Here is a 27,500-nt window from a genome sequence, read left to right on the forward strand (position 1 = left end):
GACTAGCGGCAATTGGCATATAAACCCTCCCATGCTGTGACTCTTCCCCCTTTGGTGCTGCCAATGAAATGAACTGATTTCAATCCACACCCTTCCTTTTAAGCTTCATTTATTTGCCTGGTCTGCTAACCACTCAAGCAAAAAACAAAATGCAAGAGCACAGATTCCTGCCACAGTCAGATGTCATAAAATAAAGCTATACAACACCTGAACCAGCGAGAAGACAGCATTACAGAGGCCCTTGCTAACCCAATGTGTTTTGCAGAAGTGGTTTCTTTTTTTTTTAATCAAGAAGCACAGTAATTGTCAACTCTGTCGTCTTCATTTCTCTAACAGTTAAAGCCATCATTTATAATATGACAAGACTTACCTTCCCACTATTAATTTAATAGTGTTTGTGCAGACTCCATTCAGAGCTAGAGCCAGGGAAACAGCTACAAAACAGAATGAACAAACAGAACAATAATAACCTAACTACCAAGTTACAAATTGCAGCATTAATGTTTGATTTACAGACTGAAACCTTTACTGAACTGAAAACGAATCTTTCAGTACAACAGAATGATCTTTGTAGTCTTTTTTTATTATTATTATTATTATCCAGACTGAGTGCAAACTCTGAAGTATCATAATAATCATATGATGGATTTTGTTCTGCTTTTACTCTTGAGAAATTTCATTTCCTTACACAAAATGGATTTTCCTATCATATCATTTGCAGAGACATAAATAATCAGAAGGCAAAAAGCATTACAGAATCAAGTTCTGTAATTACCAGTTTTGCAATTTGCTACATAGAAATCTTACAGTGTTTGGGTCAAGGGGAATTTCTCTATAGACATATATGTAAGATACACACACATATATATGTATGTATACAGTATATTACATATACACACACACACACACACACTTGATTAAACTGTCCGATTTCAGGCAGAAGAATTGTCCTTTAGCTAAAATTAGGATTGGATTTGTTTCTATTTCATTTTCAAATGGACATAGATGCTTTGAGTAAAAATCTTGGCATTTGCCCCTACATTTTCTCCCAGGTGTTGACCGATCTTCATAATAAAATTGGAGAAATAAATAGGAGCTGTCATACTGGGTATGATTGCATCACCCTCATTATTTGTACTTAGATCCCTTAGACTTCCCAAAGGACTTCATCTACAGACCATGGAGATTTCTGCTTTGATTTCAGTGGGATTCCAATCCGGTGGATACATAGTTTTTAGACTGAAATTGATGTAATGATGTAGTCCAGATTGCTGTTCCCTAAAACAATGCAAGAACCATTGCATTTTAATTTTTAACTGAAAAAACTATCAGGTAATTCTCTGATTTCCAGCAGAACAGTTACAGTAATATAACTTTAGAATATGACAGCTACACTGGCTATTTTCTCATTGGATTGCTGCCCTTAACGTTGCGCTTTAGGAGCACTTATGCTGTCTCCATAAAATTTTTGCTTGAGGATATTATAGATCATAAAAATCTGTGCGTGTCACAGGATACATTTTTCTTTATGTTAAAATAAAGAAGGAGGTCCTACAACAAAGCAAGACCAAGGGTTTTCTCAGATTTTACAATAGCTGCCAGCAAGAATAATGGAACAAATCAATCCTAGAGACATTAATATTGTTCATACAAATCATGTATTCCACTTTCAATACCTGCGTTCACAATGAGCACTCATGTGCATGCTCTCTTTCTCTGCTCGTTTGTTTTCTCTCAGTTATTTATGGTGATTTCGTGTTATGAATAGAAATTTTCTATAAGATAAAATGTGTATGACCAGCCATGTCACAGCATGAAATTCTCTTTGTTAAGAAATGCAGAGACATTTCCTTTCTGAAATGTGCTGTAAAGTTTACTCTCTTCATCAAGCTTTACCTTGATTGTTCACTGCAGGTCTGACTGAACCATGTTTTGGCTTACATTGCATACTCCTTACTCAAATGTTCAAGCCAAAAATGTCAGTGTGAATGTAAGCCAGTGAATAAAGTATTCACTTTAGGGAAGATTCACAGTGCCCAACCCAAGACACACAACCTAGTCAACAGAGAGAGGTAAGCTCTTCCAGGGGAAGGTTTCAGGGCACCTAATTTAGGAAGGTAACTACTGCTTATTCTACAAACACTGAACCATCATCTTTAAATTAATGGCCATATGAGGAGCAATGCAGACACAGAATTTTCACCTCCTTTTTATCTTTGATCCCTTTTACCTATGAGTGTGTAAAGAAATTCACTTTTAGGCGGTTTTCCTGATCATTCATTACAAACTTTATTTGCCAGATCATAGTGGAAATCAGCAAAGCTTCATCACTGCTAATGAATCTTCACACCAGCTTCACATTAATATGATTCAGTATGTTAATGTGTCTTGTAATGTACAGTATACTTGAGCAGGACTAAGTCATTAGAAGTTCCACACTTATGCACATATTGAACAAAAGGGGCATAAGGATACCCTGCAGAACAGGACATCAAGATTGGGGTTTCCTTAAAGTTTGAGTGGCAGAGAAGCTCGCAAGGACCTGAAAACAGAGTTTCTTCCTGGGCAATATAGAGTGAATCATAACAGAAGGTAAAAACAGCAGGAACCATGAATGTCTCCTTAGAACAGGTGATGGGGAAACTAATCCAAAGCTCCTTTCTTTCTGAAAGGACAGAAAGTGAAACTCAGCACTGTGACTGTATGCATTTCATTAACCCAAGTTATCTATACTGAATAGACTTGTCAATAAATATCACTCATGAGACATTTCAGAATTCTATAAAAATAATTAGCAGCAACCAAATCAAAATCAACAATTTTTCATACTTGTGTTAGTGCAACTGGAGAAAGAACAAGCTGTAAGAACTCAGTCCTGTCTTAAAAAATTTCAAAGGCAGATACGTAGCAAAATTTATATCCAATCTAGCTAAGGCAAAGTTGGGTATCACTTTGATTTTATGATCTGAGGACCAATAAATTCAACTGCAAATTAGCCAGTAAAACATAGAAAATTCCAGAGAAAGGCATTTTCAAATATACTGCCAAAAAAGCCATTGCAATTCCCAGTGCTTGAAAAGTTCTCTCTGTTAATAAAAGAGCTTCAGTCAATTTTGGATTCTGACAATGCTGACAGAATAAGGATTCAGTCCATACATCACCAATAAAGATTTCAAAAGATACACACAGTCAAAATCAGCTAGGACAGTTTAAGACTTACCATCCCTATCGTCTACCTTGTTCCCTTGCTGAAGGTTGCTGCCTATCACTGTGATAAGAGCTCACCCTTAACTCAGCCACAGCCTTTCACAGGCCAGGATTAAGTGCACATCCAACTCCAATGCAACATCAGACTGCAGCTAGAAAAGCTGAGCCATAAGCACAGGCTTTACAATTGGGAATCTCCAGGAGAAGGTCAGAGAAAACTGCAAGAGAAACAATTTCCAAAGCAAGGTGCTAAATCTCTCAGGGCTCTCCCATCCAGTTAGGATAGCTGCACTGTAAACAAGAAGTAACGGACTCACTGTGACAGAAAAATGTTTCGAGACAGTCTATCTCAGCTGGTCTTGGCTTTACTAACCAAATTCTGACCCTTGCTAGTTAGATTGTGGAATCAAGGTACAAAACTTGCACATTTAAAACAAACAAGAAAGAAAGGTTTTTGTGAGATTGTGAAATTATAGCTACACTGAAACCTACTGTACTGAAATATATTGGAGAAATACTTTGTTCAAGACTTAGACTAAAATTTGAATCAAAAAACTATGACACATTTTTCCATCTTAAAATATGACATATATTACCTAAGAAAGCCTCTTTAATTTCAGTCTTGTCTGTTCGCCGGATTATTTTCACCACAAAAATGACAGCGAGTGGTGTAAGGAATGAAATTGCCTGTAAGAGAGAACAAATTTCATGTGAAAGCATCAATTCCTTTTCAATCCAACTGATTAATAATTAGTTCCAGTTAGCCCCATTTAAACTGGAAGGCTGAACAATCTTTATCAAACTCCTGACCTCAAACAAAGTGGGATGATTCGTATTTGTAACTACAGAGCAATGAAAATTGCAACATAATTGTGGGTTATAATTGATTTGTAATTGTCTGGAGTTGCATTTAAAGTGTCAGCTTCAAAAATGAAAAAAAAGCAATAGTTTATAAATATCCTGAGTCATTTATTGCCAATTCCCCTTTACAAAGTTTTCTAGCAGCATTTATCCCTTCTCTCTCTCTCTCTCTCTCATCAAAGAGGTAGAGAATAGTGGCAGCACGATATTCAACATTGTGAAGTATATTGGTTTGTGAATCCTGTAATAAGGATAATTTTACTCATTTTGTAAAATTTCACATGGACAGTGTTGGATGAAGCCCTTTCTTTGTAAGCCAAACATCACAGAAAACAGTGCTGAAAAATTACTTTTCCAATCAAATACATCCTCCTATCCTCAGGAAAATCAGTTTGGCCACTCAAACAATAAGGTGCCATTCAGTCAGGAAAAGGAAGTCATACTAACACCCATTATTACTGTAATTTAACTGGAATTATCCTGCCTGAAAAATCACTGGTGAATTAAGAATCACTATGTCAGGCTGAAGTCATAAGCAACAAACCACTCTGGAAGAGAATGGAACTGCATGGAAGAGCGGGTATGCAAGGCAAATGACCAAGTTCCTATTTCACTGTTGTTATTTTTTTCCCCCATAGATATTTTTGACAAGAAAAGAAATATTTCTAACTGGACTCTCAGTGCTGCCTTATTGCACCTATCTATCTGTCATCTTCCGGCTGCCATAAGCCAAGGGACCATAGGTCAGTTCGCAGTCTAGGGAACCAAATAATCAGAAACATATTGATGTTGCTATGAAACAATCACCTCTGCAACCATTATACCTAATTTCCCTTGGACTGAAATTCAGCTCCCTGTTCTACTAGTACTTATGCACCGCACTAAATTGTAAAGAACCAGCAACTAGCTGGCAGATTATTTCAGAGCTGATACTGATACTGACCTGAGACACAAGATTCCTGCCCTGATCCAAAGAGATTTTCTACATTTTCTCACACTAAGCAGTGCTCCAGAAAGCAGCCCAACTGGGCTGTGCTCTCAATAGGACCCATAACATAGCAAACTAGCACTAACTTTCTCACATTTCTGAAAAACTTTTTATTTTACTTTTTTTTTCTTTTCAACTGCCACTCTTGACTGGGCTTTAGATGGAGCTTTAGAAGATCAGGGCTTTATGACTCTTATTTACAGACAAGGATTTGGGAGTGAAGCCAGCTGCTTTACCTTGTTCAAAAACAGATAGAAAAATAACACTTGAACTTGTACAAGCAAACTTATTGGTTAAGCAGAACCATATTCTTGTATTTTAAGAGCTGTATGATAGTACTCCTCTTTCAAGAATCCTGAAATTACATTTTCACACAAACATATACATTTGACTTTTATGCAGAACAGCTGTGTTAGCACAGAGTAATTTAGATTACAGTTGACAATTCACTGGAAACATACCAGTTATCCTAAAAGCACCCTACCTAGTGAAGTATCTATATACTATAGCCTATCCTCCCAAAGCAGACCCCTATCATCTCTCTCCACACAAGCCTATCAGTTTCTCCTAAGCACCACACTGGGGAATTTCTCACTAGTAGCTTCCCATAGAAGCTTATTCATAGAACTGGTCCTTCTATCATCCCATTTTTCCCCTCTCATGACTTCAGCTGCAGATGTAGTCTACATATGCTTCTTCCTGGCTCTGGTCTAGAGTTAATGAATTCCTTCCTGAAATCTATAAACTACTTCACAACCACGATTGCTCCAAAGCAAATCAAGGTCCTTCAGAAGCATCTTAGGCTCTTGAAGAAGTCTTTTTAAACAAGGTGAAAGTCAAATTGCATATGGCACTAGGAGAAGGGGGCACTGTACCTGGATTTGCTATCTTTGAATCAGGTTCCGTTCAGCCTCAGCAGAGAGACTGATTCAGAACAAAGGTGTTATGACAAAGCCCTTGTAACTCCTTTCTTCTTTTTGTAAAAACAGAATAATCCCAGTCCTCATTTTATGCTTTCAGAATACCTAAGAATGCAACAACATGAAAATGTAACATATATCTAAGTATTATCTCAGTAATATACTTTGGATCAGATCCACTTGCACCTGCAAAAGATTATCTAAGTAAGTGAGCCATGGAGGTTAGTGTCTGCTCCCCGTTTTTATATATAGAAAGAAAACCATCAGGTTGTTTACAAAAAAGGTACCATTTCCACTTCAATCTCACATGGACCAGAAACAGAAGTACCATGTTACTACTCTAGAAATGTTAATTTCTCTCCATTCTCAGCAATAGTTTAATTTCTGGTTTTAGAGATTCAGACAGTAAAATAAAAGTGGTTAAAACAAAACCTAGAATTACTATCATCATTCTAAAAAGTAGGCATTGCTACCAGGAAAGAAAAGAAGAAAGATCTGCATTTCATTCCTGAAGAATGTGAAGAAATAGAGCTAGGCTCTATTAGAAATAGAGCTGGCAGGCTTATAGAGGTGGTTTAATGGAGCTAGAAATCTTTTGAACAGGCAGAAGCAGCAGAAAATATCAAGAATGGAACAGAATTCAGGTGGCAACTTGTGCCAAATTGCTTCACAACCAGTCCTCAGAAAGCTGTTAAAACTGCAGACTCCCTTGTATTTCACAAGCATATGCACTTTTGAGAGATATGAAGAACAATTCATGTTTGCCGTACATTGGCTGCAATTCCTTATACAAAAACTTTAGCTGGAAAGTGGTTTTTTATTCTGTAACAAAATGCAAATATAAAGTAAGTCTGGCTTGTAAAAAACTTTTTTATTCCGTAAAAAGATTCTGTATGGCTCACATCCGTAACAGAATTTGGCAATACTCTCCTCAGACACATCCCAGTAACATTTTCTTTTTCCGTAGTGAAATATTCCAGCATTGTCTTGCTTTGGTGACAGAAGTCTACCTCTTTCATTATTAATCCTGGCAAGCCAGAGATACACTGAAGTTACACGCATCCCTTAGAGAAGCACTTTCTGCTGCATCCATCTACTTTGGTAAAAATCTATTTCCAAACACAATATAATTTATATAGGGAATAATACCAACTTTCAGTTCTTTTTTACTTCAGAATTTCATAGTATTATTTAATGGCTTAGAGCTAAGCTGTGCCTTTTCTCTGAGCCTCAGAGTGGTGTGGAAGAAGGAATCCTGCTGTCCCCTTACTCCAGGAAAGTAATGGCAATTACTTTCCGCATGCCCTGCATAAACACTGTTCTTTGATGCTCCACCCTTGCCAAATTGGATTGACAGTTGCAGTAAGTCTTACCCCAATCCTGCCCCCCAGGGCACACAGAGGTGTGATGCAAGCCACACTATATTAGAATTCCAGTGTGATCCTCCCCTGCTAGGATTATTGCAATGCAATAAGGATAAAAGAGCAATGCACTAATACCACAGTCATCTGGGGATACACTGTACCAAAAGAAAGCAAAATTATAAGGCACAGGCACTTGTCACACTGCCCACGACGTTAGTCTCAGACCTACTTTTCCACTCAGTTCTGTTGTGCATCTTCTTCTGTTCCTCTCTCCTTCCCCTTATCAGCACTGGAGCCAAGCTATCTGCACAGCCTGTCACATCAAAGGATGGGAAGAAAGAGGAATAAGAGGAGGCAGATCAACCTGTTTTTTCTGTGTTTGTTGGTGGCACCTGGTGGCAAGCTGCTGGAATGCATTGGAGCTGATGCAAAGACAGGGTCTGGAAGAATCTGGATGGAGGTGAATGACACAGAAGGTTCCTAGCACTGTAGGTAGTCCTATATCCCAAGACAGTGGGGAAAAAGGAAATACTCCCTACCATCCCCAACACAGCATCGTGCTGCAGCTTTTAGTTTGGGGTAAAATCCTTCAGAGGAAGGCCTCCGATTCCATCAAGGTTGGATTGAGAGCAGAGAGGGGCTGTGAAAAAACAGAGAGACCATAAACCTTAGTGAAATCCACAGTGTCAAGGCACTGTGAAGTCTGCAAGCATGCTGAAATTGTGTGAGCAACACTGATGCCCAGAAAGTATGGATGTATCACCAGCAACAAGACTATGTCTTTCTATATGCTGAAGCAAACTCCCAAATGACTGTACTTGCCCCTTCCAGGTAGTCCCGTTGCCATCACACTTCAGGAGGAGGGAGGTCATTTGCACACAGCACTTGGCACACTCTTGGCCCCATTTGGAAGACCATGGAGTGATGTGTACACAGAAAAATGCCCCCCAGATTGTAATCTATCATTTGATTTTTATTTCTTAGCTATGATATCTGTTGCATAGACACTGTCAAATAATTGGAATGGGGTAAGAAAGCATAAGCACTTAATTCCACGTGCCTGAGCATTTTCTGGGACAGGGACTCCCACAGACCTCCACGTGTTCAAGAGAAGATGACAGTTCCCTGCCCTTCCTAAAATGAGGAATATCTGCTGTTAGAGAGACAGAACAAGGCTAAGATCTTTCCAGTCCTCACGGTTTGCTTACTACCCAAGTGTAGATCAGCTTTGTCTAATCTGGATCAGAATCAGGAATATTCAGTGTAAATAAATCCAGCAGTTCATAAAAAAAAATCCCAGAGACTCCCTTTTGGTAAGTCATAGCTGTATGTTTTAATATTGCTTTAATATTGGAGTACAATGCTAGTGGCAAGTAACTGTTTAGATGACGAGAGCTAGTCATCGGTGCTAGGCTTGGATTTTTCTTGTTTTTTCTCATTTAATCAAAGAAATAAAAACAAACCATTTACAAATGATCTATGTTTCTTAAATTAAGAAGTTGTTTGTTAAGTTACTGAAATGTTGTGGTCTGAGCCAAAAAGAGAACACACATTATAGAAAGCTATAGACTCACAGCTGCCTGGAGCACACCAAAAGCTCGCTCTGTGGGAAGTGGATAACAAGGAAATGTACTATATTTACATCTCAGATTTCTGCTTGCCAGTGAATAGTGCCTAGAGTACAGAGGAAGGACTAGTGAGTTACCCTTTTCAGTTTTCCCAACCTGTTTTAAAAATATTTTCATCACTGCAGCAAACTCGTATACAATGAATCACTACCGGTTTGTGAACTCATCAGTTATAAACACTGATCGGACAACCTGCATAGAAAGGTACATCCCAGCATTAGGAAAAATGGCAGAATTAAACCCAGAGTTTTACATAGCACAATGATTTAATGCTTTTTTTTTTTAAAAAAAAAAAAAACAGCTGTCTTCCATTTCAGGAAAAAAAATAAATATTTTTCATCCATATAGGCTGAAAAAAATTCAGCCAAGCTTCCTCTTAGAGCAATAAAAACAGTATGCTGATAAATTTAAAACCAGGCCTTAAGTCTCTATCTTAGAAAGCTGATATATGTTGCTGTCTTATAAATACGAGGTATTCTCAAATTGTTCCTTATTTAATTAAAAACTTTCCTGACTTGGAAGATTTGAGCCTTTTAACAAAACAGTGAAGACAAACTACATAGGCTAATTTGCAGTTATTCTGAATTCGATCTCTTCATTTAAAATTAAAACCCTGGTTCCACTGAAGACACTGTAAACATGTTTTGATGTAAAGGTACTGGGACCTGACCTCATCTGCCACACCTATTCCTGAAAAGCCTCCACTTTGATGAAGCTTTTGCAAAGACTGACTAGTTTGAGTACCCTGAACTATAGCTGCTAAATTCTTAACATTTCTGTACTAGTTTAAATTATTGCACTCTTGCTGTTTTATGTGGAGTATTAATAATCATTCCTGTTACTAAAAGTTATAAAATCCCTGAGTTTTAGGATAGTCAGTCTGCATGTCAACGTGAGCCGAGCTGTGGGAAGTCAGAAGAAAGGCAACAGCAGAGCAGCTCTATGATAGATTCAATATGCTCACGATGACCTCAGGATTGTTGGCTGAACCTAAGACAAAGGTTTTGTCTACCTGAAAGAACAAATTGGAAAGTCTTCTACTGCTTATCAAATGAAGACCAAACTTCTAATACTTACAAACATAAGACGCGTAGGTATGTTGTCTGACTGCACCAAAGGATTTTTATAGAGCCAGATCTCTTCTGGCTGGATAACCCGCTGGAATGGATCCAAAAATTCTGTAAAGCTAAAAATAACAATTAAAAATGTATTTTATTTTTCCATTTTGAAAAGATGATCAAAAAACCCACAAGAATCCAGCAGATGAACCTCCCACAAACTTAATAATGGTATTGTCTGCATTAATTATCCATATACATTGCTATCCTACATCACTGCTTTTTAGTACTACAATCTTCATAAATATTCACTTATGAAAATTATTTTAAAAATTCTATGCTACAACTTCGTAAAAATTCCATAAGTTTCATTCTAGAGAAAAAAATGGTCATTATATGCTTATTCTTGTGGAAAAAGTGCTCAAATGATATTGTGGGATGAAAAGATCACATTTAGCAGATGCTTTACATTACAAAAATTATACATCAAGTTGTCAAATACAAAATCTGTCTTTCAAATTTCAAGATCCAGAGTTTGAAGTTAGTATTTGCAGGATCACAAAGCACGGAGAAAGACATAGTCCAGACAATTCTTTCTGCTTATAGGAAAGATAACTTTAGAGAGCATCTCCAAAAGGTACTTGGCTCCTAAACTGAATTGTGCCAGAAACAGAATCCAGCTCTACCAGAAATGTTTTATTAAACCAAAACTGAGAGTTTTAACTTCATTCTCATGTTATCTAGCCCTCTCAGAGGGCCAATTTTGCAACTATGTTATTTTGAAATGAATAGCATCAAAATAAAATGGAAGTTGATCAAGACAATCATTAAGAACATATACAGGTCCTGATTTGTCTGAAACCTCCTTTTTAACCCAACTAATCCCCAAAGCCCTTTTGTTTTTTAAAGCTTGCATGAAAATCAGGAATATTTAAAATCTGTGGCATGCATTTGAATAGCTCTACTTACAATAATCATGAATTAAGAAACAGAATCAAAGTAAAGCCACAATCTTTCTGAAAGGGACTGCAAACAATATGCTACGTAAGTGAATCATAGGAATGCGTTTCAGACTTCTGTCATGTCTTTTATTAAGCTGGATTACCCTCAAGGACATTAAGAAGTTTGGACATTCCGAGCAGCCCCCAGTGAAATTTACTCTCTTTCAATGAAATCCACTCTATTAAAAAAAAAAAAGTTATAACTATTAAATCCATTTTATTTTCGCATACGTGAAATGTGAAATTCACAAACGCAAAGTCACTGGAATACAAAGATCATCTCAAGAAACAAAGAAATTTATAGGAAAATAATCATTGTTAAAGGAAATGTAAATTCTTTCTTTGTGCAGGGATCCTCTTCTGCTCAACATTAAAAGAGGAAGCTGGATGTGATGTGATTCTTGCCAGAAGTTCCAAAAGTCTTTTTAGGACTACATAAATTACTTCTCTCCTTTTAAAACCATATTCCTCCTCCTCCCACATAGTCCTTCCCTATCCTTTAGCTCTTCTTAGCTTTGGAATCCTACCAAACAAACTTCCTAGGAAGAGAAACATTAAACAAGTCTTTCCACGGTTGAGCATTTACCTCAGTGAAGCGGGGCTTGCTCTGCACTCTCCCTGCATTACTCACTTCAGAACTAGTTTACTTGAAGTCAGTGCACTCAGGGATGGCCGCTCCAAGATCATATACAGCGAGCAGCCTTCTGCACATTGGGCTTCCCTAAGGTTGCTGAGCCAGGGCAGAGATTTTAAAAAGCTTTTCTTGCTGTAAATTTCCCAAAGCCAAGGACTTTAAACCCTCCAAAGCAGGTTTTATACAAGTAAAAAATATACAATTAACTACTAAATAGAACATGCTCAAAGCAATTTGTAAGACAGAGTAAAATTAAAACCATGCATGCGCTACTCCATTCATATACAGACAGGTCCTCCAAGCCAGCCACGTCAGGGATTTACTCAGCAACAGCAAGCCTTATCCAGTCTCCTCAGTCTTGAGAAAATTCTTCTTTCTGTCCTCTCTGAAGACTCACTAGTTGTCTGCTTTCTCACAGCAGTCTGTGATCTCTGCTCATCAGCTTCAGGCTCCCACCACCCAGCCCACGCTCCCAGTGACGCTCTCTATGTGAGCACACACAGCCTCCCACTTGGCAGAAGACGCAGCAATTTTCTGTCTATCCCAACAGCCCTTATGATTACTTCTTTCTAAAAGAGAAGGACACAGTCTGAGGACCAAACTAAACACACTATCTTGTCACATGTGCCAATAGTTATACTTCCATTGCTGACCCATAGGGACAATCAGATTCTTGTGGAAACTTACAGACTCTAGTATTGGGGAAAGAGATCTATTTGCTTATATATCCAGCTTCTTCAAATCCAGACTTCTTCGACACTGTTCTTTCAAGAAGGTGGGAGATGAATTTCAGAAATATCAAAACATTTTGTTTCAGCATTTTCAAAATGAAAACTTGTATTTTTCCTTTAAAAACAATAGGCATAAAAGAGTGAAAAACATCTGAAAAAAACATTTCAAGGAAACAAAACATCTCATAAATGAAAAATTAATTTTACAAATTTTTGCTTAGGCCAAAAAAAATAAAGGCTGATTACCAGACAAACGAAGGAATTTAGTTTCCAAATTTCAAGTAAGAGTCCTGAATTTCAGAGTCTGTATGACCTACCTTTAAAGATATGCATGACAGCTAGAAGTAACAAACTGCTGGTTGAAAGGGTTCTGTTGCCAAGTAAAGCCACAGGCCTGGGCAAACGTCACACGAGAGGGCTGACTATCAGAGACCACAAGTATACTGTCCAGGACTTAAAGATTATTATATAAATGTGTAAAGAATCTGCGATTAGGATGTACTTTACCACTCTTATCTAAAGACAAAAAGCTAAGTAGAAGCACATCTAGACAGTCAATAAATTAAAGAATTTGGTAGAGTTTCAACGACTCCATCTTGCAGAATGCCGCATCTTCTCTGACACCCTCCCTGGTACCTGCTGACTGAACGACTCAAGACTTTGAGGCAGTTCTCAAACCACTGGAACTTGGCTATGGCAAGGAATGACTCGGAGCAGAGCCCCACTCTCTAACATACCTAGGCTGTGATGCATTTCTTCAGACTACAAAGAACAAACAATACAGGCTCCTTTACGCTTCAAGGTGACCAGGTGACCACGCTGCAGTCTTTCAAGTGTTGGTGCCCATTTGGAAAACGTGTCACATTAGAGCAGACATTTAAGTAATTTGACATTATGACATTTGACATCATGAGCAAATGCCAACAGAGTTAAAGGTTTGGGGCTTCTCTCCTTTGTCTTTTGTTCCCTGTCTCCTGTTTATGTGAGGAAAATGAGATTAAAGTATGTTTGCTAAAACTTGTCTGAGGAAGTGAACAAAAAGAAAATTCAAACTCATAGGTCTCGTGGATCACAATGTGACACTGCAAATGTGTTAGGCCATAAAATTTAACTCCTTTAAAGATCGAATAATATACGTGCTAAAAGATGACATTATAATAAATAACAAATATCTAATTCCAGCTGAAGACTGCAATTCTGAATTTTCTGATTATTCTACAATTGTTATCTCAGAAATTTCTAAGGAGAGATTCATTTCAAAGCTATCAATGACCATAATTATTATTTTATTTAATAGCATTTTGTATCCACTATCTATTAAATCTGATTGTTTATCTTATTGCTTCCTCTTACTGGTGTTCTGAATGTCTTCCAAGAAAACTATTCAAACACCATGCTGGGACATAATACGTACACAAGAAAAAGCTGCTGAAACTGAGTAATAATCATTTTAATATCACTACTAAAGGAGAAAAAGTAGATCACAGAATCACAGAATCAATGAGGTTGGAAGGGACCTCTGGAGATCATCTAGTCCAACCTCCCTGCTCAGCTGGGTCACCTAGAGCATGGTAGACAGGGTTGCATCCAGGCGGGCCTTGAAGATCTCCAGAGAAGGAGACTCCACAACCTCTCTGGGCAACCTGGTCCAAGGCTCCGTCACTCTCATAGGGAAGAAATTCCCCCTCACGCTCAGGCGGAACTTCCTGTGCTTCAATTTCTGCCCATTGCCTCTTGTTCTGTCACACGGGGCAACTGAAAAGAGTTTGTCCCTGTCGCCTTGGCACCCTCCCTTCAGGTACTTGTACACATTGATGAGATCCCCCCTAACCGTTCTCCTTCCCAGGCTGAAGAGGCCCAGCTCTTGCAGCCGTTTCTCATAGCGCAGATGCTCCAGCCCTTTGATCATCCTCATAGCCCTGTGCTGGATGTAGAATAAAGTAAATCTTATCTATGTTAATAATACAGAAAAAATAAAGAAAAGTTATTGTACCAAAAAAAAATCATTTTTTTCTTCCACAGAAAGAGCTCATCTACCAATTAAATTTTTATGTCAAGACTCAGAACAATTCCTCTTTTTTAAAACATCACAAACAGGCAACTGGGTAAGAGATCTCACTATCTTGAAGGCAATTCCCTTTGTACTCTATTAAACAATCACGAAGACGTACTGGTTTCTAAACTACCTGACACTTAGTGATTTATGTTCCTTTGTCCTATCCAAGAGTACAGTCTATTACTATTTATAAGCTTGTTTAAAAGACTCGGTGTTATTAGTAATAAATGTAGTCCTATGATAAAGGAAAATGTTTCTAGACATTTTCCAGCAGGCTGAAAATTATGGTTACCCTGCTTGAGCAGGGGGGTCGGACTAGATGATCTCCAGAGGTCCCTTCCAATCTTGACCATTCTATGATTCTATGAAAATACAAGCTCACTGCTGAAAATACAAGCATAATCATACTTGACTAACACCCACAACAGCAGGTAGACAGATTAGAAAGCTTATTTCATATCAGCGCATGAAAATTTTGTATGAGCTTATTTTTTTTATTGTTTTACTGTTTGTTTTACTTTTTCCTGTATGTTTACATATTTATCCAACATTTTTAACAGTTTAACAGGCAAGATTTTAAAACACCTGCCTGATAACAAGTTTCTAAAGCATAAAAAGACTCACTAGCTTCAGTGGTCTTTGGCTCTAGCCCTTCAACTGTTATTTTCAGAGCAACTTAAGAGAAACAGGAGCCCTAATCCCATTAAAAACCTCAGTGAGAAACAGGTGCCTGAGGTTGCTTTGGAGATCCTGACATTAAGGCCTACAGATCCTCTCCTAAATAAGAACTATCATCTTTTCCAAGGACACAAACACTTTCAGGTCATATTACCTTCACTTCCATTTAACAGAATGTAGCACTTTAAGATAATTTCTGTGCAAGCACCACGTCACTGATTGACCAAGATAAAAGTAGGCAGCAGTTTTGTGAAAATATGGTCTATATGTTATTTATGAAATCATTCACAGGTAGTGAATGAACTAAACATTGCATAAACACCCTCACAGAATCTACGACCTGTGCTTGCACCATAATCTCCAACTTCCGTAAGTAACGGCAGGGTATTAGTTAGCACCTCAACCTGTTGTTTCAAACACTGCTTACAGTATCTACCATTCACTGGCATTCACGGGCATGAAATCAAGAAGGAGTAACATTTGGCAGTTGCTAAGATCAGTGGAAGAGGAGAAAAAGTAGTACAGCAAGTAAGGAAACCAATGGATGGGAGCGATGGAAAACCAACAGCAGCACATACTGCAAAGAGATCAGAAAACGCATGTAATCTAGCGCCCTTCTAATACTCCCTAAATATTCAAGCATGGAAGAGAGTCTGTCGTAAGGTTTCTTGACAATAACTCCTGGGCAAGGTTCCGTTTCATCTCTTTTCTGTGTTAAACTTTTCTTAGACTGTTGGTAATTTGTTCCCTGAAAAGCCCTAGTTTCCGTGGAGCACTTGTGTGAATGCAACAGTCTACTCCGCCATTTTCACACTGTGACTCAAGGTCTATCACCTGGTTTCTCATGGAACAGTATTTGCTGCTTTAATTCCCTATCTCATAGTTTTTGAATATACTTGTTATGAACTTCTCAAAATTGTCCAAGTGACTTAGAAGTGCACTGAAGTCCCACTGGGAGTCAAATTTCAAAGTCTATGCATTTTGTTTTTGTTCTTTCATTAGATGAACTAAGCTTTATAAATGAAATAAACTCCCATTTTTATTTGTAAATTAACTAGAGTCTCATCAAGAGTTTGAGGCATCACTTTATAATTCTGTATGCTTGTTCACTGTGATGAATATATGTATATACACAATTTCCAAATGCTTCTCCTCTGGAAATTTCTTGACGGTTATGAAAAATTCATGTTATAGAAACACTTTCATCTCCAAGAGTCATCTAAGAGCCAAAACTAATTCACTATAATTAACAAAGCAAAAAATAAAAATATTTCTCCAACATAATAATAATGAACCTGGACAGAAAAGCATTGGTAATGCTTCTGATTTGAAAATGTTTGCCAATATAATTTTTATGACATAGACAGTTGAAGTCTCAGATGTACGAATATTGTTTCCCAAAACTGTTTAGTGTTCTTTTCAATATGCTCAGTATCTTTAATTACTCCAGTGGCACTCAAAACTGAATGATTAGCCCTTGCGTGACTACATACCCGCCCAAAAGAAACTTCTTAAGAACTGAAGTAGGAGATGACAGCTGGATTAAGGTAGGGCATACAGCAATGTAAACAAACTAAACTGAGCAAGAAAAATAGGCAGAAACTAAAAAAGACATGCCATGCTAGCCCACCTTCCATTCATAGGAATTTTTGTATTCCATGCAATTTTTTTTTATTCGTGCAAATATTTTTATTCCATGGACACTTCAGTTTCCATGGAATAAAAGGTGGCTACTGTTATGGTTCATGAGATGAAGCCGATATTCTCAGTGCAATTCTTAACTGCAAATTAAGTGTAAGTTGATAATCATAAGTCACCATCTTCAGAAGAGGACAGCAGCTGCCAGCCTTATGGAGATGTCAACAATTTGCTGTTCTTTATTAAAAGTAGTAATGTTTGATCACAGACTTGCTGACAAAATAAAACACCAAAAAGATTTCCCTTTACAAGGGAGCTTGTTTGGGAACACACCTGCCTTCTGACAAGCTACTGATTTCACTGCCCAAGACCACATGGCATCATGGAACAGTACAACATCTAAAACACATTACAGAAAGGCATCTACTTCACCTCAGTCCTGGCAATTTTGGGGACCTAAATGTCTACCCCATCAGAAGCATCCATAGCACATTAGAGGATTAGAGGTTGTTCCTGGGTTTCCAGCATCAATATTTTTTTTTGTCTCATTTCTACATCGTGAGGATTCATTTATTTTGTGAGAATTTATCTTCTTTCTAGATGTAAATAGTGGCTGTGCCACATAAGTGACAACATGTAAGAAACAAGAGGAAAGGTTCAGCACCATATGGCACAACAAAGTATCAGAAAGAGTACAATGAGGAGGAACTAGTGTTTGCAGCGCTGAGTCTTTTATACTAGATACCTACTGATTGAAATTCCTCGTTTCTAAGCATCATCTGTTGAAAAGCAGATCTGAGCCTGATACGACTTTATATGTAATTCCTCCTCTGAATAAGTAATAAAGAGATAGCTGCAAACCCACAGGTGTTTATGAACCTCTCATAAATCACCACCAATGGCTCGCTAGAAGAGTTTGGCTCTGCCTACCATTCTCTGACTGCAGAACTTTGTGGGAGCAAACTCATCAATACCTCTCCCAGTGAAACAGATTAGTGATGACTGTGCTATTAGTACTACACTGTGAGCTTTCTTACATGGGTATTTCTCTCTTTAAATATTTCCAAAACCACCATAGCTTTCATGTCATAAATCTAGCAGTAAAAGCTTTTATAGTGTATCTGCCATGTTAAATTGTGCAATCAGTTGTCCTGACACTAAAACTACATAGTTGTGAGCAGCATCAGTGAAGCCCAAGTTGGCAGGGCTCTCTGCAGGTTGGCCTAACTACAGAAGCATATCTACAATACATAACTCAGGAAAAGATTTCACACAATTGATTTGCAGCACCTAACTTTTAAAAGAAGAGTCAAGAAGCAGAACACAGCACAGGGCACAACAGCTGAAGAAATAAGAAAATGACATTCTGAAAGTAAGAATTTGCTTGAGGGATTTCAAACAAGTGACCTAGACTAATTAGAAAGATGTCAGTTTGCACTGGCTAGTTACACTGCACTGAACACTCCCTATTTATGTTGTCTTTGCTCAGATTTGAACCCAAGACCTGCAACTGATCCAGGCTATCTGCAACGTACTAATAGCTGGAAAAGCATTCATGTCATGTTACTTGTGGAAATACTTGGAAAATAATTTATTTTGATGCCATGAAAAACATACTTTTTCCTTCCACCTAGGCAGCAATATTAAAGAAAAATCATAATTTTTTGTGGTTATTTTAGGGATAAAAATTTTGTCTCTCTGGCAAAGAGAGACAAAATGTGAAGAGTTGAAATGGTGTGCCTTGGAATGCAAAAATTCACTTAAGAGAACTGAAGCTGACAGGATAGTGATAAGGAAACTGTGGTTTATCACTCCCTTTCTGCTCACTTCATAGATGTTGGAGGAGTTCAATTTCTAAAAAGCTGCTGTCCATTTATATTAGTGTGATGACATAGCTTTGTGTTAGCTCAGAGGTTAACATGAGAAGAGATCTGACTCTCAATTTCTATAATCACTTGGGAAATCCACAGTCCCTCAGCTATTAAGAAGGGAGTTGCATATTGGAGTACAGACGCGTGACCAAGGCCTGATTTGTTAATAATGAACTGCCATTTCATCAAGGAAGAGGTTGACACTAAAACTAACTTCAGTAACAAAGTTTAATTCTGTTGAAAAGAGAAATTTTACTATGGCTAAGGCACAATGCTGGATATTATGAGATCTTCTGTTATTTGCACTGTTTTCCAACACAAGCTGGGGCAAATCATTCCAGCCAGAAGTGCCTATTTCTGGCACTTAATGTGAGATACTTAATACAATAGTTAGCTCATTAATTGGACTAGTATTCACATATGCTAGGTATCCACATATGCCAGGTATCCACTGCTAACAAGCATTCAAGCAGGAAAGCAATGGCTTTAGCTTTCCCATAGAGACAAAAAGTTCAGTTAAAAGTTAAATTATAAAATATATCAAAAGTTATATTGCAGTAGATAGTGATTTTGCAAGAAGCATGTTCATAAGATCAGAAATTAATTTTTTATGTGGCCTTCATATGATTTGATAGAAATCTGTTATTATGACCATCATGTTGTAGCTGCACTGAAATCAATTTGTTAAGGTTGCACTTGCACTGATTTTCACTTGCACTGAGAAGAGATATACAAGCAGCTGTATCAATAAAAGGAAAGTTTTATCCCCATCAGTTTAATAACTAAGGTGCTGCATTATGTACTTCTGAATCCAATGCCATGCAGTATATATACCTATCACTTTTGATTAACAAGCTATAATCCTAATATGGAGCTTTATTAGTTTTGACTTTCCTGCAGCAAACAGGGTAGTTAATATTCACCAGAAACACCATACACAGATAATTCAGAAGCTGTTTTATTGCTGCAGAAATGAGAGGATCTGGTGCTCTTTTTATTTGCAGTAAGCCTCTGTTTAGAGGTAAGTATTTATGAAGACTGAGGGTGTACTGGCAGAAAGAAATGCTACAAGATGCTTCCTTCATTCAGTCCTGATCCAGAGCCCAGTATGGCTCTGGGAGCAGCACAAGCTGATAGCATTTTTAGATTTCTGTATTTTCTGAGAAGATATAAACAAAGGCTTCATACCACCTACTGAAAACACTTGCAGTTCTAATCTCAGTGTATGCAGCCTTCCCCAAACATAGTTTTGGGAGTATATTTTTTATGTAGGAAGCAGCCAGAAGTCATGGGAATTAAATCCTGGGACTGCTGGGGGAGGGAGAAGAGTGGTGGGGATGCAGAGAAGAGAGAATTTAGAATTCAAGCTGGAGTAATGGTGCAAAAACATATGGACACTAAGCAGTGCCTAACTCTCATGGAGCCTTTTACATTTTGTATTCCCTTGTTTAATCTTTCATTGTCTACATGAGCACAGGCATTTCTAGACAGCATTCTCCTTGCAGCATGGACCAGGACTTCCTCCATTCTCAGAAAACACTAAGATTGTGAAAGCTGATGCAACTAGCATAATATATCATAGAAAAAGAGTTGCTAAAATAATGTAGGAGAGGTATAATATGCTGGAGCTTAACTCATAGATTAGGATAGATGCTGCTAAGATTAGAAAACTTCTCCAGCAGTGGCCATAGCCTTGCCAACAGGTAATCTATTCCTGCTCCTGAAAAATTGTCTTTAATACCTATACTTCCAACAAAACATTAATATGCAATCCTAATATTCTCATTGCTATCCTGAATGAAGAAGCAATGCAAGAGCATTTCTAGAAAACTAAGAATTTTTCTTCAGTGAGGCACGTGAAAGCTTTGCTTCATAAAAAGTTCAGCAAGTTGGTCCTGCCCACAAATAAAGGAAACCAATGAAAGCATAAATTATGAAGTAAATGAAGTGAACTGCAAGAGTAAGGAGAAGGATGGAGAAGCTACTTGTCCTTTTATCAATCAGGGAAAAATAGGGAGACGGAAATGTAAGAGAGATCAGAGAAACATTGGAACAGGTTGCCCACAGAGGTTGTGGAGATATTCAGAACCCGCCTGGATGTGATCCTGTCTAACATGTTCTAAGTCCCTGCTTGAGCAGAGAGGTTGGACTAGATGATCTCCAGAAGTCCCTTCCAACCTCAACCATTCTGCAATTCTGTAAGTGATGGCAACTGGGCCAACTAGTGCTTCTGAAAGATTGTCTAGCCACTGGACCCTTCCCTAATGTGGTATCTAGAGCTATATTTATACAGTTTTCATCAGTTGTGCCAAGGACTAAATTTTAAGTCTGCTGCAGCAAAAGGCTTGGGCTATATGTGTCCCTATTGCCTGCAAGGACAAAATGGGTAAAAACAAGACTCAACCCACACAACACTTATACTCACATTTTCCCTTCCTGACTTGGTCCAGATTCAAGAAACAATATGAATCAATGAGGAGACAACAGGTGGAGAGTCTGGGCTAAGTTAAAAGCTCAAGTCCCGAACATGACAATACACATTCACAACAGGAGTCCTGCTGCTTATGAGATAATGACCTAAGTGTCCTCAGAATACCTAACGTGGTATAAGGAACCAGCAGTCCTTTCACAAAACTGGGGGAAAAAAATAACAGCCTAATGTTTAAAAATTTCCCATCAAATTCCTTAGTCCCTATATTATCTGTCAACTGCTTTCTCAGGGCCAAGTATATAAATTTTCTCTGGGAAAGTGATTTCTGTTACATTATTTTGGTATTATGAGACCTAAAAGGAAATGGCAAGAGTTATCTAAACAGTCATGAATAGTTGTTTTTGTGCACCAAAAAAGAATTCAAGAGCTTCCAAACTGGAAATGCTTCTTATTAATGAGCTAAGCAGGTGGAATGCAAGTAGCTCCTGAATATTGCTAAGTATCATTATTGCCAGTATGAAATTTGACTGAACCTATAAAACTTCAACTCAATGGGGGGAAAAAAATGCTTATCCAGGAATTAAACTACTTAACTACAACCTATTCATGATAATTTCTTCCTTACAGAAGTGGAATACTTGGAAACAAGCAATATGAAAAGAAGAAGCAGGGAGTTGTTGATCATGCTGCATTGCAGCTTTGAACAAAAGAGCAGAAGACAGTGTGGCTAGAGCAAAACAGGATATAAAAATATACTGCAAAATAAGTACAATTGTTATATCTTGGCTGTTGTTATATTTTCAAAACTTTTTGACCTAGTACTGAAAGTGATCTTTACATCTTTTGCTTCCTGCTCAGCAGAATGTGTAATAAGTAGTTCTGAAACAAAAGCATCCTTATTCCGGTGTTTAGCTGCTCCTGAGGTGAAAAAGCAGTTCAGTTCTCGTGATTGCTGCTCACATGGAGCAATGGTGTTAGTAGTTAAAGTGGGCCAGAGCTGCTGCTTATTATGTCCATGTACAGTACCGAAGGTGATGCAGTGTATCTGTGCTACTTTAATAGAAACAATCAATAATGGTAGTCTTACACTAATACAGATACTAACAAAGTGAAAACTACTGGCTGCTGGCTTTTTGTTGCCTTACCTCTCATTTTAATTAATAAAAGTATGATTTATGCGATTGTTGCCTCTACATTCTATTTTTATTAAATATACCTTCCAAGCTATTTAACAAAAGCCATCTTAATAGGGGGAGATGGGAAGGGGAGGAAGTACAAAGAAAGGAAACTCAGAGTAATACAAACGCTGACACAGCCATAGAAAGTTTCAAAGCAGGTAATTGTACATTATTTCCAATAAGTGGAAAATAGAATTCCTGTTATAGGCTTAAATCACTTAAGTGTATGAATAATGAATCAAAACACACTGCAGATAGCAAAATTTTGCTTTTGAGGCTTATTAATTATTTCTTCAATTTCCACAAATTTCTATCTGAGGCTTATTTATTATATCTCAAACTGTTTTCACCCAAACTACTCTCAGAAATTCCTTGGACATTTCTTCTAACTTCACAGTAACTTGCTAAAACCGAGTAGACTAAAAGCTTCTGTTCATCATTTCTGTGCACCATACCATCTATAGGTTTGCACCTGAAAGGAGAAACATGCAAAGATGCTGAGTTTCTCTTACTGACCAAAGCTTTTCCTCTCAGTTCTTTATCCTTCAATCCCTCAGTTTTTCTCTGAAAGTCCCTTCATAGCTCACGGTGACCACAACACTTCTCTCTTGTCCCTCTTATGATAGCTCTTTAAGATCTTGCTTGAGCAAGGTTTAAATATTTGGAGGTGACTGCTTAGCCCTAGCAGCTAATTCAGGAGCAGTCTCTGAAGTACATTAATAGATTTCTTCCATGCCAAGGGATCTCCTCTCCATTCAGCCACTGCCCTACCCCTTCATCTCTTCAAAAGCTCCTTATCAAAAACCTTCCATTTCTACAGAAGTTCTTTCACGTTCTTCCTTATTCATCCAGCTTTTCCTCAGAGCTGGACTTTTATTAATATAAACACAGCTTGGTATTTGTTGTCAGGCTATTTTTAGTCTACAGTACATTCAATATGGATGCTCAGCATTTGTATCACATTCACTATGCACTGCTATTTGCCTTAAATATATCATGACTGCAGAGAGATATGACCGTTTAAAAATGTTTTAAAATGACCTGTATGGCAGTGAAGCCTTCCCCTCCCCCCTTTTATCATGTCTCAGAAAGCTTGAGTCATATCAAGAGGTACAAGCAGAAGAAAAGTGAGGATGTAAAATTATTAGATTAAAAAAAAAAAAAAAAAAAAAGCAAATGAGAACACTCATTTTTGGTCAATCAGAAAATTGACCAACCTGAAATATTCTATTTGGCTATTAAGCCCTTTTTAAATAAAAAAAAAAAAACTTAAAAATGAAATTTCAAATAAATCATTTCAGTAATAAAAGACTTTGGGGAAAATTATTCATAAAATGTAACAAGAAATCACAAAGAACTTTATTCTAGTTCTTCCTCCCTCATTGCATTATGCAATGAATTTATTTTTTTCTGGGGGAAAAAATATCTATGTTCACAAACAAGTTCAAATATATTAAAATCACTCAGTCCCAAAACACTGGTATGAGTAATTACACATTCCAAAGACAAGCTTTAGAATCACAGAATCACCACAGAATCACCACAGAATCACCAAGGTTGGGAAGGGACCTCTGGAGATCATCTAGTCCAACCTCCCCACTCAGCAGGGTCACCTAGAGTGTGTTAGACAGGGTTGCATCCAGGCGGGCCTTGAAGATCTCCAGAGAAGGAGACTCTGTGATCAAGAAAATTTTATATATGTAAAAATAAAAATCATGGGAAGAATGAGCATCACTTTTACCATTCTGCGGTAATCACCAACATTTTGTAATAATCAAAGTCCGACAGCAAGAGTTACACTCCTACAAGTATCTCGGACAGTAGATGAATGGAATTATTAGTACGTGTCTCAGCGGGCTGCGAGAGCATGGTTAGGCTATTAGACATATTCTCCCCTTAGTGAAAATTGGCAGCTAATGTAAATATAACAACTGTTATCGAAAACAACAGAGGAGAATGTCGTTTGTTATGGAAAGCTTCATAACACTTGGCACAGTCTCACAAGCGTCTTTCAAAAACGAGGTACTTCTGACCTGACAGTTACACCTCCACTGTAAATTCTAAGGACAGTGGCAAAACTCCTTCACTCAAAATACCGAATTACAAAATACTGAATCACAAGATTGCTGAGTGAAAAGTTTCACCTAATCTAGGATTTCATTTTCCCCACAATCTCCTCAATGCAGAATATTTAGAAGATGATATCTGATGCGGCAATGCTCTCCAGCCAAAAGAGCTTATGACCAGGTGCTCGGTCTTTGACCCTGCCAAAGCATTCTCCAAGTAAGTTTATATGAGTAAATGCTGTTGTCTTTTCTGCCCAAAAATATGAACTTATTCTTCTACAAGAAATTTTGCTGTAATGTGTTCCATCTTTTCTCACACGCTGGGACAGATTCTCAAGCAGTAGAAACATCATCCCGCTAAGGCTGGTTCATGTCAGCTTACAAGGCCACCTTAGTCTACCTCCTTGCTGCAAGGTAGATTCCACTTTCAATACTCCCAAAATACATTAGTATGACCTGTTTTTAAAAACTTCCAGAGGTGGAGATTCTACATCTGCCTCAGGCAATCTATTCCAATGCTCAAATAACCTTACCATTAGGTTGAATTTCCTCACATTCAGCTAAAATTTCCCCTGCTACAGTTAAAAATCATTGCTTCTTGTACAGGCGCAAAGGACATTAAGAATAGTTTACCCCCTTTATCCTTCTTTATGGTAGTCATTCACACATGTGTGAATGTCTCCTCAGATTTCTAGATTAAAACAACTCTATTTCCATCTTTTCTCAGAAATCATGTTTTTTATACCCCTCCTACCATCCTTCCCAATACTCCTCAATTCTTTCCAATTCACCTGCGTAAATAATCTTAATCTGCCACTTACTATGAAACCAGCAGTTTCTCTACCCTGTTACTCTACTAGATTTTAATAGAGCAATTCACACTTACTCCATTTTCCCCATATGCAATTTTCTTTTAATTAAAGCTCAGTGATATTTAACACAGAGACTTCTAGCCACTTGGATAGCAAGAAGCTAATAGTGTTTTGTAAAGCAGAGAAATAATCAAATACAATATATAATGACTATAAAGTCTGGTTTACAACTAAGAAATACTCCTAAGGTAGTTTTCCATAGAATCATCTAGATCAGTCACAATTTCTTGCATAACAATGATTAGTGGTCTAACAATCACAAATTTACTAGGCAGAGATAAAAACAGGAATGGAAAGTACCTTAAAAACCTGACCAATTATGAAAAGCTATTTCACCTCCTACAAAAGACCTGATGACAACTTTTTGTATTCTATGAAGACAAACTAATTGAATCATCTGTGAAGCAGTTATTCCAATTTAAAACCGACTGAAGCTTTCCTTAATCATTCAAGTACTAAATCTCTGATGTTCATTAGTGGATCACAACCAATACTCTAAGAAGAGATGCATGCATTGATTTTAGCTTTGTCTCTGTCCACTGATCCTTGCTAGCATAGATGCTGCCCTCAGACTTCTCCTGTTCAATATTAGTACTGTGTCCACTATAGAAAAAATATGAAACACTAATTCTGCCAAATATTTCTGAGTACTCACTTTTCAAAGTCTTCAACAGATTGGGAGATTATAAAGATTTAGGATTATTGAGCTAGGTGTTGGGCACAAGTGCATTCTCAGCAACAAGACTGTACTTTTTATGAAGAACCTTGCAGTAAGAAACATAGTTGTACCACAGGCTGACTGTGCTTTGATCAAAATATAAAACTCTTTTTTTTCCTTACAGTAACTAGGTCAGTTCTGTACAAAAAGTTTTCAATCAGGGCTGAGAAAAAATAAATCCACAGTGCCAAAGTTAATAAGTAAATAAGATCCAATGATCACAGAGTGATCATTTATTCTTCACAAAGATGGAGCAGATGCTTTGGTATTTGCAAAAATATCCCCTTTAGCTTTATCCCACATTCAGCTGGGAGTTCAGCTTTGGACATCAACTGTAAATCCTACCCTATTAACAGGATAATTAGAATCCATGCCATTAAATCCTTTTCTATCTGGAATTCAGGGAAGACAAATGAAATGAAACTTAGTTCCACAATCTGAAACTATTGATACAATAGACTACAAAAAAAGGCTATCTTCTGCATGTAGAAAAGTATTTGGGGGGCTGGGGAAAAAAAATCTTTTCCTGAATAACTTTAAAAATAATAATAATAAATAAAAGTCAGTAAAATTCTACCCTAGTTTTAATAAATAAAATGTGAAAGCAATGAAAACAGAAGCTTCAGCTCCATGGAACTGTAAGTACTTTACTGAGTGTCTCTACTACCTTGATGATATTTCATAGATATTAAGACAGGCACACAGTCATTTTATCGTGTACTTCATATTACACTAGGTATAATGTGTATTTATGGCCTTTTGTTTTTACAGTAACCTTTCAAGGAGAGGGAACTGAACAAAGTTAACATTCGTGTTACTTTGTGATATATCAGCTGCAATCAGCAAGTTCCAGCAGCTCTATGGCGTCCTAAGTCTTTCATCACTTCAAAGGTGTAAAAGACTCTGACAAGCCCTGGAACAAGTCTATGGCTTGCCTCTGGAGCTCAATATGCAGCCTCTGATATATGCTTTCAGCTCCCAAGCAGCAGAAAGGCAAGACAGTCTTTCGTGTAGCAAGTTATTTCCAGAACTGTGCATTAACCCCACTCAGTGAACTAGACTTGAAACAGGGCTGCTAAGCTAAATCTTTTCCTCACTTAAGAGCTGATCTCATTTACAGTGAGTGCAGTACCTATTTTTAAAAGGGTTAGTAATCAACTACTTTGATGTTCCCATTATTTATCATTACTTTTTTTGTGAAACTTTGAAAACTCCAACCAAGTTCAATTTTCAGTGGACCAGACTATTGTCTGCATACTCTAGTACAAAGCATTTACCATTTGAATGAACAACAGCTGGGAAAAATAGTTATTACCCTCCATTACCTAACTCTTGTACACAAGAAATTACAGTACAGAAAAATCAAGTCTAAGGCATTTAAGACCAAAGCCAAATATCTGGTTCCAGAACAAAGTCAGGCACAGTTACAGGATTCTCAAGTCTAGAAAATAAAGACAGAAAACCACAAAGAATTTCAGGTGCCCAGATAAAACACCACACACACACACATATATATGCCTGCAAATAAACATTTACCCCCAATAGAAGTTATTAATGAGACCGTGCTGTAGGGAAGATACTCAATTACCCTGAATGACAT

At 37.5% G+C, this 27,500-nt stretch overlaps 1 protein-coding gene across 1 annotated transcript in view; it reads right to left on the reverse strand.

Annotated features, from left to right (window-relative positions):
- The window catches only part of PLPP4 (phospholipid phosphatase 4), a 72,933-nt gene that overhangs the window by 40,949 nt on the left and 4,484 nt on the right, over positions 1 to 27,500 (reverse strand). Inside the window, exons 2-4 of the mRNA XM_062579984.1 lie at positions 10,046 to 10,154; positions 3,804 to 3,894; positions 371 to 434 (exon numbers count right to left, since the gene is read on the reverse strand). Coding sequence (XP_062435968.1) covers positions 371 to 434; positions 3,804 to 3,894; positions 10,046 to 10,154 — 264 coding nt within the window. The remainder of the gene's footprint in view (positions 1 to 370; positions 435 to 3,803; positions 3,895 to 10,045; positions 10,155 to 27,500) is intronic.

This window comes from Rhea pennata, chromosome 7 (genome assembly GCF_028389875.1).
Source record: "Rhea pennata isolate bPtePen1 chromosome 7, bPtePen1.pri, whole genome shotgun sequence".
NCBI classification, from domain to species: Eukaryota; Metazoa; Chordata; class Aves; order Rheiformes; family Rheidae; genus Rhea; species Rhea pennata.